Source organism: Antechinus flavipes, chromosome 1 (genome assembly GCF_016432865.1).
Source record: "Antechinus flavipes isolate AdamAnt ecotype Samford, QLD, Australia chromosome 1, AdamAnt_v2, whole genome shotgun sequence".
Classification (NCBI taxonomy): domain Eukaryota; kingdom Metazoa; phylum Chordata; class Mammalia; order Dasyuromorphia; family Dasyuridae; genus Antechinus; species Antechinus flavipes.
The window spans coordinates 404,429,970-404,446,188 of NC_067398.1; the positions used below are offsets into that span (position 1 = coordinate 404,429,970).

Genomic DNA, 16,219 nt, shown 5'->3' on the forward strand with positions numbered 1-16,219 from the left:
TCTTTGAAGCAGTGAAGTTAGTAGTAAGTGGTCATTCTAGTAAACTAAAAAAAAAAAAAAAAATTAAGACTAGAAAGAAATAATCCTTTCAGGAAATAGTTTACTCATCATTAAGATTGGTGTTAAGACGATTAATTATAAATACAGCTTTCAAAAACTAAAATCCAGTGAAATTAATAGAATTGCTAGTTAACAGACTGCAATTTGTTGCCAAGGATAAGGTCAGTTAAAAGTGTCTCAATCACTTTAGACCAAAACTTCTTAAACTGTGGGTTGCAACTCCATATGGGGTTATATAACTGAAGGTAGGGATTGTGAAATTATGATTTATGAGTAAATGTTTGATTTGTACACTTAATTTATATACCTATGTATCTGGGGTCATCTAAAACTTTCTTGGGTGAAAACAGATCTCTAGTGGGAAAAGTTTAAGAAGCCCTTGTTTAGACAAGTAGCATTCTCTATCAGCTTACCAATGCAAAAATATAGGGAATTTTATAGAGATGAAAACTTAAGTCAAAGTATGAAGTATTTTTTAAAGTTAGAAAGCATGTTATGTGTGAGTTCTTAATTCTGCACAATGATCCCATTTCAATCCAGAAACCTGGGTTCTAGTCCCAGCAATCTGTGTGTGTGATGATCTGTGCCACCTTGGGCAATTAATCCAAAAACACACTATGGTACCATGAATGTGAGGAAAGAGAGTATTTGCAGAGTGCCTACAAATGCACATCTGCCTCACTTATTTAATAGTAATTTACTGTATATCTGTAATCATTACCTAAAATCTTTCTCAGTTGCAAAGCTGAAAAATTACACATTGCGCAAAAAAGTTTGGTAAAAATATATTTAAAACAAGCAAGAAAAATATTTTTGGCTGTAAGGATCAGTTTCTTCATTGTGTCAACTAATAACATGTAAATTATATTTCAAATGATTCCAAGTACCAACTTATAAAAAATGTCATAAATCAGAAAACAAAGAGCAAAGGGACTTTTTTTTCAGAAAATGTATTTGCAATTCCATTGTTCATATAAAAAGCATAAATTTAAAAAGTTCATATATGTTTTTAGAAGTGCTATGGTTTCACCATTCATTGCAACTACATTCCAAAATGCTGTTTCGATGGTCCACAGTGCATTATCCTTACATTTTCATTACACTGAAGTCACTCTCATCACAACCTCCCCCGAGCTGTTATCTTCTGACAAGTCTTCATGGGGCCTCATTCGATTGAACAGGTGTAATAGTACATAGCCACACTGAAATCTTGGTGAGGTTAACTGTGTTGGGTGAACTAAGTTTCTATTTCGCAAAGCAGTCAGTGGCAACCACAATGTCCTACTTGTTGAAGACTCTCCTCGGCTACTTTCTTCTATATCTGTGGCTTTGTCGTAATTTAATACATCCCAGTGCAAATTAACGGCCCTCCAGCGCTTAAATACTCTGTAAACTGCTGCCCCTTCATGCACAATGAGACCTGAAATCCAGGGGGAAAAAAAGGCCAAGTTACAATCCAGAATTTAGGAGCATGATCTTAATGGACAAAAGCAATTCAAGGTCTGGTCAATTCTCTGTTCCACAACCTGGCCAAGGAGTAGAGTGTCGTATTTGGATTAATACTGTAATTCATAAGAAATTCTTTTATATAGCATTAATACATTGCCACTAAGAAGGAGAATACAACAAAAACATTTTACAAAAACAGAATGAAGTTAAGTTTGATTTTCTTTAAAGTTTCAGAAAACACTTTAGGACCTTTCATCTCTTTTAGGTCATTATTATGAATGTGTAGTATTCATTATATAACTTTAACTAACTAGAATGTTCAGGGAATGTGAGCAGCTATGACTCCACTTTGTATCTGCTTCTCTGCCTGGTTTCAGTTCCATGGAATAAGTGGCTCCTCCAAGCTGTTGGCAAACTCAGAGTGATAGCATCTCTGTCAGTCTCTTCTCTCCTCTGACTGAAGGACTACAGAGCTGAGTTCCTAACTCTTCCCGATGTCTTCCTTCATAAAGGTCAGAAACTGTACTTTGGGGCTCATTTTACTCGGCACCTGCTGCTCTGCCTGGTTTCAGTTCTATATATTCCAGGCTGGGTACTCCTTGGTGTTCAGTCTCCTTCCCTCTTTCCTGCCTCCTTTTGTATATCTCCTCCTTTAGAGTGTAAGCTCTTTTGAGGGCAGTCTACCTTTTTTATTTTTATTTTTTTATTAATTCTATCCTCCAGCACTTAGCTGGCAAGTAGTAAGTTTTTAATAAATGTTTATTGGATTGAATTATTAGTTAGTTGAATAATCTAGTCACTTAAGATTCAAATTTTTTCAATTTTTATTTTTTAAAATCTTTCTACAGTATATATTTTACTGAAAGAATATAACAAAGTGAACATAAATTAACCTTTTTTTTGGTGAGTGAGAATTTTGCTCATTTCAGGCTTGTCATTCTGAAACCACAGCACTCTAGAGGAAACCTAGATTCTAGTACCAATATAATCTCTAATGATCTGTGCTCCATTTTTATGCTCCAGTTTCCCCAGCTGTAAAATAAGGAGCTTAGATTAGAGAATCTCTCAGGTCCCTGACAATTTACATATACCACTGCCAGCACACATCCTCAATGTAGTGCTGTTGACTAAATTCCTCCTAAGAATTTCCCCAAAGTTTATTACTATATCACAAGGGTAGAGTACAACAAAATCATGGAGTTCAACAAACATTTATTGAGCATTCACTTTATGCAACTCATTAGTCAATGGTAAAAGGTCAATATAAAATGCACTGTATAGTGATTACTATATGGGGGATTTATTGGAAAACAGACCTGAACCACATTGAATAGGAAACGCATGTAAAACATACAATCAATCTATCAATTGAAAGAAAACATGATTTTGATTCTAGCCAACTACTTATTACTTTCAAAATATTATGCTAAAGATTGTCCCAAATTTATGTCCCAAATCATATTATGTGCAGAAATGCTGTCTAATAGAAATTGAGTTAAATCAGTTTTTATCATTCATGTCCACATGAATCTATCAAGTATCTGTTATCAAAGTATCCACTGATAATGATTATATCCCTTCATCAACAATTGATTCAGGCATCAATCAAGCAATCAACCAACCTAGAAGAATTTGCGTTTCCAAATGGCTACTATGTTCTAGGTATTGTGCTAGCTACTGAGAATACAAAGAGACAAGAAATAGTTCTGGACCTATCCACTGTTAAGGTAGATACCAAAAGCATTATGAATAAATATGTCCTAGTAATCTCTCTAGGTTGCTGACTTGGAACTATCTGGGTAAAAATGCAAAAATTCAAAGTAATGCCAAATAATTTTCAACTCAAAACTTTTACATCCAATTAGTAAAAAATAAAATTTGAACCAAATTGACAGGATATTTCAGTGTCATAAGTAGAAAACCCGATTCAGGAGAACTGGCTTTAATTGCTGCTTTTGTGAATAGTTTACTGAATTATTAAGAATTATTTAGCCTTTTGGGTTTGATTTGATCCTCACTAAAATGGTGGCCTTTGCCTTTACCAGGCTAGTAATGAGGATAAATTACATCTCATCTGACAATTATGGCACAGAAACCATAGAAACGCATAATGGTAATAATAATTTTTAAAATCAATACTATGTAGTAAGAAACACTCATTCACACTTGACAAAATAATTACATCATGAAATAGGTTTCTTGTAGGTACATGATATGAGAAGGAACAATTCAATTGAAGACCCCCACCTTTGAATTTGGAGAGCTCTAGGATTTTCTACTGATTTCTTGGGCAAGGCCAGAAATAAAAACAATCATTCAAATTTTAACATCACTTTCTGGCTAACTTTCCAGTAGATCTTTTCTAAATATGCAAGTCTATCAAACGATCAGCAATAAATGCCATAGATGTATAGAGTAGATTTAAAAATTTGAAGAGAATCTTCTATTTGAATTATCTCTTGGAAGTACAGTCCTCTGGAAATTCTGGGTCTATGTTGTCTCTTTTTAATTGCATTTTGAGATATTAGTGGTGTGTTTAGTTTAGGTGAATACTTTTCATTAGCACATAGACATCATCTTTGAACTCCAGAAAATTTTAATTCACTAAAATAAGGTCAATGTCAAACATTTTACATAGTTTTTATTTTTCCTTCCTTTTTTGAATTTTTTAGAAAAATTCTTCCAACTGATATTGGCATAAAATATGGCATGACCTCTGTGTTCTCTAAAGTCCAAGGGACAGATTCACTTCAACATAACTTCTAAAAAAAGAAATTGATTAATCTGTATTTTTTTAAATAAAATACATTAACAATATTGTTTGCTGATAATTAAATCTCATTATGGAGGAGGCTTATGGTAAGAGAGAAATCATAATCTGTTTTTGCTTTGTGTTTTCTGAACTCACTCATTAGATTACATGTGAGAAAATGTGGCTTCACCAATGTGATAATTTTATCATAAGATCACATATTTATAAGCAGAAGAAACTTCAAGGGCCAACTAGTTAACTTTTCATTTTACAGATGAGGAGCCATAGAGTTAATAAAGTTATTAGAAAAAAATTTAAGAGTTGCACTACAACTTTTTTGTATTGTGTTTGTCATATCATAGCATGAAAACCTCTTTATAGAAAATATTCTATATAAATGTCCCCAATTTAAGAAAGGGATTTAATTTCTTTCTGGAGTTTTCAGTTCCATTATTCCCCTTTCGCTTCTCCTTGTTAATGCCATCTGATTTGATTATCCTGCTCACAGGTGTAAACTAAAGTCTCATTCTAGAGAATCACATTTCAAAAACCAACACAATTTTAGCAGTAAATAAATCTTGTAATATTTAAATACCAAAAAAGGGCTTCTTTATAAACCATATGCACCCTAAATTATGGAATAAAGAATTTGGAATTGAGATTGAGAGTTTTACACTAGATTAAAGAAATGATATATTGACTAAAAAAAGGATGGTGGAGCAGAAGAGTATCATTTACATAAATTTATTTCAAATTCCTAGCCCTCTGTTACGCACTACGCTAAGGAAACAGTCCAAATACAGACAGAAAAGAACAGAATTCATTGTTGTTGTTGTTTTTTTACTTCATCTGAACTATTAATTTACTTGTTAAACAACTGTATTTCAATTTGGTTAAGTAAATACTTTCCCATTATCAATAGCCTGGATATTTCTCAGAATCATAGACTCTTAAAACTGGAAGGACTGGAGAGGCTGGGATATTTCCCAATATCATGGAGTAAGTTTCTTTGACTTATTTGCTTGAAGACATTCAGAAAAACTGCTACAAGTTATGCTTTTCTTCTGCATATGAATTTCTACATATGCAAAAAAAAACAACAAAAACACAACTTGTTTTACCACAGAATGTCTGATAGGTAAGAAGGCTGGTCAGTCTTATATAAGCATTAATATCAAGGGCTGAGAGCACTGGTGATTAGATATAGCCTTTTCCAAGGTGATAGCTATGTTGCACCCACTGTCAAGTATTACATGGACCACATACCCTCTTATGAAACTAAACCCAAGCTAAAAAATTTGAGAAAGAAGGACTCATAGGAAACTTAAGGAATTCTTGGCAACTACAGACTATAGAAAGGCTCTTCTCTGTGTAGATACCCAGAATTTCTAGGTTCAGAATCAGATATAAAATGTTTCTTTGCTAAGATGAAGAATATAGTGTCTATGTTGTATGTATGGTGAGGTCACCATTCTTGGCAATTCCAAGCTTTGCAAAGCATTAGGCATATGTTATTATCTCATTTGTTCTTCATAACAACTTCATGAAGTACTAGTCCTAGAAAACATTTTGAAGGCAGGAAGGATGAATCTATTTCATAATTTAGCCATGGAGACTAGGAAAATAACTTGGGAGTCCCCATTATTCCCCTTCATTTCTGCTGAAGTGGTAAAACACCAAAAATATTCCTATAAGTAGAGTGATCTAAGAATAGACTTTGTTGCCTGATGAACCACATGCATGGGCTTTTTTTCTGTGAGAGATGCGAGTTCTTCTAACTACTAAGCTTGCCCAACAGTATGTTTCTCATCAAACCAAGTTGACCACCTCTCAACCCCACACCCTTTAATGTTGACAGAGGTACAAATAATAACTAGAATAAGTGCAACAATAAATTTGTGAAAATATTTAACATGAAGGAGAAAAGAGGCTACTACATGAATAATAAAGTTGATAATTATAGGGCTACAAAAAGTTATCAAACTGTGCATACCCTTTGATCCAGCAGTGTTACTTCTGGGCTTATACCCCAAAGAGATACTAAAGAAGGGAAAGGGACCTGTATGTGCCAAAATGTTTGTGGCAGCCCTGTTTGTAGTGGCTAGAAACTGGAAATTAAATGGATGCCCATCAACTGGAGAATGGCTGGGTAAATTGTGGTATATGAATGTTATGGAATATTATTGTTCTGTAAGAAATGACCAGCAGGATGAATACAGAGAGGCTTGGAGAGACTTGCATGAACTGATGCTAAGTGAAATGAGCAGAACCAGGAGATCATTATACACTTTGACAATGATATTGTACGAAGATGTATTCTGATGGAAGTGGATTTCTTTGACAAAGAGACCTAACTCAGTTTCAATTGATAAATGATGGACAGAAGCAGCTACACCCAAAGAAAGAACACTGGGAAACGAATGTGAACTATCTGCATCTTTGTTTTTCTTCCCGGGGTTATTTTTACCTTCTGAATCCAATTCTCCCTGTGCAACAAGAGAACTGTTCGGTTCTGCAAACATATATTGTATCTAGGATATACTGCAACATATCTAACATATATAGGACTGCTTGCCATCTAGGGTAGGGGGTGGAGGGAACGAGGGGAAAAATCGGAACAGAAATGAGTGCAAGGGATAATGTTGTAAAAAAAATTACCCTGGTGTGGATTCTGTCAATATAAAGTTATTATTAAATAAAATAAAATAAAATATTTTAAAAAAAGATAATTATAGGGCTAATTTTGAAAGCCAGGACAGCCTGAGCCACAATACATGGATATGTGCACCAGTCACTTTGTGTGTGTATGTAAGAATATAAGAAGCAATATGTCTCAATTGTTCATCATGCAGAAATCAGTATAGTAAACCTATTACGTTATCAATATACTTCATTTTTATCAAAAGTATGTGCTGATTTCTCCATACTATAATGATATTAGCTAGTATTTACATAACATAACACTTTAAAGTATGCAAAGCTCTTTAGAAATATTACCTCCTTTTATCCCCACAACAACCCTATGAAGTAGATTCTGTTATTATCCTTATTTTAGTATTGGGGAAACTGAGGCACAGATCAGGGGATTGCTCAGGGTCTGAGGCTGAATTTGAACTTGTCTTCCTAATTCCAGATCCAACTTTGTCCTATGCTGATTTCACTCCCGATGTCCATTACTATCTGGGTAGTCTTGACCAATCTATGTAGGGTTCAGTTCCCTCATCTGCAGAAGGGATTGTATTAGATAAAACTCTGAGATTCTTTCTAGGAAAAAATCTATGATCCTAGGATTCTTGTAATTGCCAAGTTTAAAGTTAAGAAAAGTCTGCTTCTTTCTCCCAGAGACTACTATGACATAAGTATCATTCAACAAATGGATTTATGTTGCTGGAGTAGGAAAAAGTAATTGAAGGTAAGCAAATGTGCTTCACCCTGATACATAGAAGCTCAAAGGAAACCTTTTAGGGGGTAGAGCCAGTAGTTATATAAAGATATTGCTTCTGCTGTACCTCCTGAACTGTTGGAAACCTGCTTTCCTGTAGAACTTCCTGAAGAATTGGGCAAAGTAAAATAATGCTTATCTGCCAACAACCCCTTAGGCTAGCTAGGACTAAAGGCTAAAAGTACTGTTTCCTCCTCCCCCCTTTGCCCTATGGGGTGCACTGCAGTGTCCTTCTGGATGCAAAAGAAAAGCAGAATCACACTATGCTCCTCACAGCTTCTGATCACAAATGAGAATGCAAATCTTGATCTGAATGCAAGCAATGTTCTTGCCTTCAGAACTCAACGATACCCATATTCTGCAAATGAACATTTTCTGGGACTGAGGCTTATTTGTATTAAACCATTTTATTTTATCTGTCCCCTCCCAAGATGGCTTAGCTTGTAGCCCATTTTCTAGAAAAAGCTGTCAGTGGACCTGACCTTGTAGCAAGGAAAGGGAAAATAACTATACTTAATTATCTCTTACCTCTTCAATAACTAAATTGTCTAGCCCAGATTCACAGGATTTGATTATAATCACCTTTAAGGAAAATCATACATATTTACATTATCAGTTTCTTTTCTGGGAATATTTTAACAGGTCTAAATTGAAATGTCTAATTAAAACTCATGCTTTTTGACAAATGACCAAATTTTTGTTTTCCTGGTCTTACAGGCTTAAGGTACTGAGATTGTCTTCAATAATGTATGGACTGTACAAAAATACAAATCAGAAGCTATCATCATATATAGAACTTGGAGAAGTAAATTGGAAAGACAGGTGGCTTCCACATGGGGTCTGACATACAAAAGAGTATGACTGATGAGGGCTACTTTTTAATATAGTCTCTAGATACCCCTATGTTTAATATCAGAAAAAGTCTATTCTATGTGACATGAACATTTTTTTTTTATTTTGATGTAAGTCAAGTTGTATGTGTTATAGTGAAGACTGTAGTCCCTAGTAGACAGTAAAAACCCAGAGGTTATAATGTTTCAGCTTTGCCTAGCATACACAATTGTCATGTCATAGTAGTAATCTTACTTTTTTCCTACTCTCCTGGAAAAAAAAAAAACTTCTGTTCATCTAATATCAGTGCCAAGAATACAGGTCAAGAAAATAGGAATTAACTAGTATACACAAATATCCAGATTTTAACTTCTTTCAAGATCCATTCCCCAAGTCCATAGCTTATGAATACTTGACACAAATGACTCTCATGAAAAGAACATTTCATTGACCAATTGCCGTGGTTTTTGGTACAATGAGTTCTCTTCTATTTGCTGATATAATCCATTGTAAGGGAACATTCCTTTCTGTAATAGCATAGATTAAAGCTTTTGAGACTGGACAAACCAAACCACATTACCCCTTAGGTTTTTAGAAAGAAAATATTCTTCTTCTTGTCTATAATTAAATAACCCTCCACTGAGATCTTGGGTGGATGTTTCCCATAAGCCTAAATAGGTATGTGCTCCTTTGCTACATACTGTCATTCTGAAATAACATCCTGAGGAAAGGATTGCGCTCTTCTTGGCTAGAATGAGTCATTATATACATTAAATACATGTTCTATGTATTTAGAAAAAATTCTACAAGTTTCTCCTGCAACAGGAGAATATTCATTTGTATTGATAGTCTTAGTAATTACACACACAGCTGAAGCATTTCACTATCCCTCAAGATCCTTAGGTCCACTTATTTAGTGGCAAATGAGAAAACAGATCGCCCGCATTCTAAAGCTTTGTATTCCCCCATTTAGTGTTTCCAGCAGAGAAATATTCCTAATCAGGGGAAGTCTTAGAGGGGAGGAACGTTTATTGAACTGCATTGTTATCATTTTCATTGCTGCTACTAAAGGAATGATTCTTCTGGAAATCATTGTTTGGATACTATCAGCTTCTTCATCTGCAAATTTCTTCCAATAAAACCATTATTTGCAGAAATTAAGCTACTGATTTTTCAATGCCTCAAAAAGTCCTAAGTTACAAAAAGATGAAGCCTTGAATGCTGGACTTATAAAGAGATTCTTTTTAAAAAGCAACCCAAAATGTTTAGCTTTAAAGGAATCATCTTTCCTGTGCCCTGTAGGTGATGTCAGAGCTTTTCTTCAGATACAAATTAAAACTACTGTAACAAAAGCCACACTGTACCATTTTCCAAAAGAAAAATGTCCTCTTCAGTTAATATATTTGTATGAACTAGTCTCAACTATCTTTTGCAAACTTTTGAGATTTTATAGTTTTTTACTGTCTACTTGGCTCAGAGACTTGCTAGGAAATTCTATCACCAGTCTGTATTTTTGTTCTTCCCTAACCAGTGCTTACATACATGTGAAACTAAGGAGACAAGAAAATTGTGATTCTAAAAGGGTGACACCTGTTTCCCCCTTTTGTCTACAAAACTGGTAAAGATATCTATGTTTAGTCAGTTTGGCTTTCTGCTCTATAGTTTAAAAAATTTAAATAAACTAATAGTAATTTCTCTAATAAGCTTTGAAACTAGACAAGACTGTAGAGTCACCACAAAGCCATACCAGAATGTAAATACAATGGAAACATTTCTTCCTGGGACAGTATAAGAAAAAGTGAATAGGCTGAGAGACTAAAGAATGTTGAACCTAGTACTAGAAATTTATTTTAAAATTTCTCTTTCTTCTTCTTCTGGGAATAAAAGGCAACATATCAAAAGTGATCCAATAAGATAATGATCTTTAGAGAAATTAATAAACATAATTATAAGTGAGACATATATAAAGTCTTATTAATTTATAGCTTAGAACTAAAGGGACTATAATGACTTCCCAAAACACATAATTAAGATAAAAATTTAGTAGTAGTAATATTATATTTTTAAATAACAAAGAACACTCCCTTTCTGTTCCCTAAGGAGAGTTACTATTTTGCAGTCACTGAGAAGAAAGGTCTACTGCATTCAGGATTCAAGAAATCTTTATAAATAGAGAATTTACTACCAAATCACTATTATCACAGTCATCATAAGGTATAGAAAGATAATTTTTCCATGTAATGTTTCAGACAGAGAAGTCCCACTATTATTAAACCAGGCCATTATTACATTTCTCTTGTACACACATACACACACACTCACTCACACACAGATACACATTTATATAAAATTAAAATGAGGTTTATCTTCTCCAGAGGTAAGGAAGGCCTGCTGTGTATGAAGAGAGGGTATTTTAGGAAGGGGAAATTTGTATATGTGAGATGGGTGTATGTGGGGATGTGCTCAAGTGTGTACATGTGTATACACAGAAGAGACTAGTTCTGATAGTAGTAGCCATAACCAGGTCACATAAAGTAATTGTATTTTAATTACAATTTAGCCCTACATCCAATTCTTTTGTAAAACTCTTTGATGGAAGCCCTGAAATTTAAGACAAGGCTCTGGAGCAATTTGTTTGGTCTCTCCCTGCAAAAACAAGGAGCTGTGATTCTAAAGGAGATATTGTGATGATTTGTGGAGCCAAATGCTAGGTAATTTTCCTGAAGAGCCCCCCACGAGCTAGTGATGCTCAGTGACTTTCCTCCCATTCCTCCTCTCTGACCCAACTACAGAATAGATGACCCCTGGTTAGACCGATTAAAGAAAGATTGCTGTTCAGATACAGATTAGGCTAGATGACCCCTGGAGTTCCTTTTAATTCTGAAATTTTGTGCCTGAATCCCTCTAGAGGTCAATACCATTTAGATGGAACCACCACTTAACTCCCATGCTCTGCCCTTCCTATCCCTTCTAGGTCATGTTATCTGGAAAGCTTTCTAAACCTCAGCCCTAGTTTTTGAGGATTTCCCTTATTAGTTTTTAATTCTCTGTTACTTTCAAGTGATGTTTAGCAGGTGAAGATGGAATTCCATTTCTTAAAAATAAATAATTTCATATTGGACATAGGGAGAAAAAGATGAAAATTATGTCTTATCTACTTTGTAAGGTTCTTTGTATATATCTATTTACATGTCTCTGCCATTAAGATTGGAAGCTTCTTAAGATCAGCGAGTGTTTTTGCCTTTCTTTGTTATCTCCAGTATTTAGCACCTTGTCTGGCACACAGGTGGTGCTTAATAAGTTCTTTTAGATTGACTAGATTTTTCCTGGTGATGTCTTGAATCAGAGACTCCCACTCTTTTCTGAATATGAGCTACTTTTGATTTCCTTCAAGTATTAACGTCTTTGAAAATGTAAGGAGACACTATATAAATCATTGAGATGTGTAAATGTTGCAGAAAACTGACCACTGAAATTGTAGTAATTTGGAGGTTGTGGGTACTCAGGAACTGAGGTAAGGGGAATGGGCTAGTGTTCCCTGGCCTTAGAGGGCCATGCTGGTGGGAACATGAGCTTAGAAGGAGCACCTGGCATTAGCTGCCAATCCTAAAGTGGTCCAGGTCAAAGATTCCTGTCAGGGAACTTAGACTCCCAGAAAACTGATTAGCCCTGAGACCATCTATCTTATCATGTAATGTGAAGGCATAAAAGGCTCTTAATATATAAGCTTTCAGTGATTTTCTGAATTCTGAATCTCCTATTCTTTCTTCTCAGAGCTGTTAACAGCAACTTATGATTGTTTTACCACTAAAAAAAAATTCTCAATACTGGTGATAAATACATTTTATATTCATTCTAATTATTTTTCAGCTTGAAAGAAACTATTTCTATAATGATCCAAATGGTAGAATATTTATAACTTTCTCAAAGGTTGTTCTTTTATTTATGAGGAAAAGGGATTTTTTTTTAATCTTTTGGTGACTTTGAGGGAGCATTTCTGCAGCAAAAGTGATCATTCAAACCTTTTTGATGACTTTTATCAAGAAGACATTTTTTGATGGAACTTGTTTATTCCTTTTAAATCATTCTCTATCTTTTATGTCAAATTCCCACTTCCAAGGCTGTTTCCTGGCTTCCCTAGCTTCTTCTGAGATTCAACTAAAATCTTACTTTCTATAGATAGCCTTTCCCTATCCTTCTTAATTCTAATGTTTTTCCTCTGTTAAATTTGGTTGTTGTGGTACGTGTTTGTTTGCTTGTTGTCTTTCCCATTAGAGTGTAAAATCCTTGAAGGCAGGATTTTGCCTTTCTTTGTATTCCCAGTCTCCTTAGTATGGTGCTTGGAAATAGCAGATACTTAATAAATGCTGACAATCTGCTAATTAATATCTAACTGCTTTCCTTCCAGATTATATTCCTAATTCTCCAATTGGACTTTTGCTTACAATGCTTCAGAAAGCTATCCACCCTTGAAACTCACTCCAGCTCTAGACTGACTACATTGAAAGTTACTCCATCTTTGTGATCACTCCCAACTTAAAGAAGTGCCACGTTTGCCTTTATTGTTCTCCAGTCTGTCTTTCTGATCTTTCTCTTGGGCTTTTTCTACTCTTCAATGTGACTGTTGGGCATCCTTCTCTCTCCTATCGAGACAGCTACAGTAGATAGAATATTGGATCTGGAATCAGGAATACCTAAATTCAAATCTGGCCTTAGATACTATCTCTGTGATTCTGAACAAATTATTTAACTTCTGTCTACCTCAATTTCCTCAAATGTGCAATGACTACAGAAACAGCATCTACTTTAGCAGGGCTGTTATAAAGATGACATAAGACGTGTAATGTGCTTATCATTGCCTGTCATATAGCAGTGCTATATAAATGCTTATTTCCTTCCTTTCTTCCCCTTGTTGTAGCATACTTTTTTTATTAATTATCTTCTACCATAAGAATCTAAGCAACTTGAGGGAAAGGACTTTCTTGAATTTGTACTTCACAGTGCCTGTCATAGAGTAAGACTTTAACAAATGCTTGTTGATTTGACAAGGGACATTTTTTTTAATCCTTTCTTTTCTTTTTAATAATTATAACTTTTTATTGACAGAGACAAGAGACATTCTTTAGAAAACTCATATTTAGTGATCCAAGTCAACATATAGCTGGTAGCTATCACCAAGTCATTATTCCCCTGACTCATAGGCATTATTATCTGAAAAAGGGCCTGAGAACAGAAGTCATTAATATCATTCATTACATTTAACCTTTTCAATTAAACAACCAAACAAACAAACAATAACAAAAATTTGCTGAATATTTTCTATGTACAATCCACAGTGGTATATGCTTCAGAAGATGACAAGAAATTTTTAAAATCTCTTTTCACAAATTAAATAGTTCCATTTTAAATGCATTATTATGAATGATCCAAAGGAGTGGATAATGCACAAATTATTTTATTATTGCTTGTAATGCATGGTATACTTTTTTTAGCACTAGATTTTCTTTCCTGATTATGTTTTATTTTTGGTAATATTAAAAGTAGGGCTACATTCTCTGAACTATGGGGAGAAATGTCTCAGAGCTACTGGAATTAAGAATATAGTGCACAAAACCCATAGAGCAGATAAAACTGAATGTGGATAATTAATGACTAGATAGAACTACAATTAGAAGTGAAAAATCTTTCATGAGTTCTCCATATATGTTCTCATTTTTCAAAGAGCCAAGAAATATGTATTTTCATTCAATGATGCTACATATTGTGCTAGTTTCTAGGTATTTAGAAAAGAAAAAAAGAGATCATTACCTTTCCTCAAGGAACATGTCTTATTACTAAATTTTAAGCTTTGTTATTACAATGTCCAAAATCATGTTTTTTTTCCCCATTTCTTTGCTATTAAAAAAAAACAGATGCTTAACTGTCAAAAATATAAGGCAAATGCTGATCCTTTAAAAGGTCAATGTTCATGTAAATCTGGCACATGAATACAGAATGGTGTTGTGTTTACTACTAGGTGCTGAGATGCTCAATATGTTTTCCAGTTTATGCATATCCTTAAAATAGATTTTTATGCATCCCCAAGTAGCAGTGACGGGATAAATTATGAATTATTTTAAATTGATTTTCAAAAGGGCTGTAATATGTACCCATAATATTTTGCATAGATTTTGTCAACTATGAAGTACTATTACAATTATATAAAACTGTGTTTTGCTGAATATGACTTTTTAGTTTATATTACAATTAGTGTAAAAAGGTAGAACTATCTCAACTTGGTAGTCATTCTGGTATATTTAAATCAAGTAAAGAGCTTTAAGCTCCTCTTTTATCTCTTAATCCCTCTAGTTAAAAAAAAAAAAAAAAAAAAAACATGAAAAATTCAAGAGGACAAGACCAGTTATTTTTGTCTTTGGGAATGGGTAAGTTTCCATTGATCACTTTCTGTTCTGATTATTTATCCTTTAATTTCAGAAATAAAGGAATATGAAATATAAGCAATAATAAAAATTGTACTTTAGCAATAGAACTAAGAACTTGATTGAAGCATTTTCTTCCATAAAACAATTTTAGGAAGCACTTCTCTGTTAAAGATAAAAAGTGTGAGAAATGAATCCTATCTGATGTAAAATACATATAAAAGAAGAAAATGACCTAATCTTCACCTATCTTGGAAAATTCAGGGCATTTGAGTAGCAAAGCCCTTATGAAAACTGCTCCAGGAACTCCTATCAATTCTCTTTAAATCAGTTGTAAGGAAGACAAAGATGAAGTGTTTGGAGAATAAATCAATTCCCCAAGAAATATTTTAAGAGCAAAACTACCAAATAACTGATTTTTAATGAAATTAAGCAATAGAAGTTTTGTTTGTATAGCAGCTAAAGGCAAATTTTGTTTTTGTGATTCTTGGCAGTTAACATCTTCAAATACTAAATTTGTTGACATTTTGGCTCTCAATTTGAAATTCCAACACTTAACTAATAGCCATTTTTCTGCTCTCAGGAAGCTTTGAGAAACAGTAGCACCACTTTAAGGTTAAAGGTCTACATCATTAAGTCTGAATAATGTTCACTACTCCTAAAATGGAGTGCATTAAAGGGATGATTTGGACCACTTGAGGATGAGAAAGACAAACTGCTTTCTGGATAGTACATCGGTTCCTCCATGTAGATTAATACTTTGATTTAAATTAAATTCCCTGAAGACCATACACATTTACATTCTAATGTGAGAAGTACTAAAATCAAATTGAATGATGATTAGATTCTCTTCTTTACCCTCCTAACTTTACCATTCCACTGATAGTTCAGATAATCAAAGTGGACTATTATTTGCATTGTATTATATTGAAGTAGAAAGTTTAACTTTCATAGTTCTGTCTGGCCTTTGACACAAAACTTGCTCTACCTAGGTCTTAATTTTCTAATCTATAAAAGGGATTGTTCTAGATGGCCTATGATATATCATAAAAAAATTGTGAGGTGCTTAAGGGTCATGGTTTAGAAACCATTATTTTCTCTATAGTTATCAAATATCATCCTTTTACTACTAAATACTCCCCCCCCCAATACTGTATCTATCTTAGGTCATAAACTCTTCCTTTCTTTTGGTGATCTCACCAAAGCTTCAGTCACAATTTCTAAACAAAATTCCATGTCTGGCCCTCATCTCTTTCCTAAACTCTA

General features: G+C 34.0%; 1 protein-coding gene across 1 annotated transcript in view; it reads right to left on the reverse strand.

Moving 5' to 3' along the window:
- Positions 1-724: 724 nt before the first annotated feature.
- Positions 725-16,219, reverse strand: part of MARCHF11 (membrane associated ring-CH-type finger 11) — a 160,098-nt gene continuing 144,603 nt past the window's right edge. Inside the window, exon 4 of the mRNA XM_051969866.1 lies at positions 725-1,480. Within this exon, the coding sequence (XP_051825826.1) occupies positions 1,158-1,480 (323 nt within the window). The 3' untranslated portion in view covers positions 725-1,157. The remainder of the gene's footprint in view (positions 1,481-16,219) is intronic.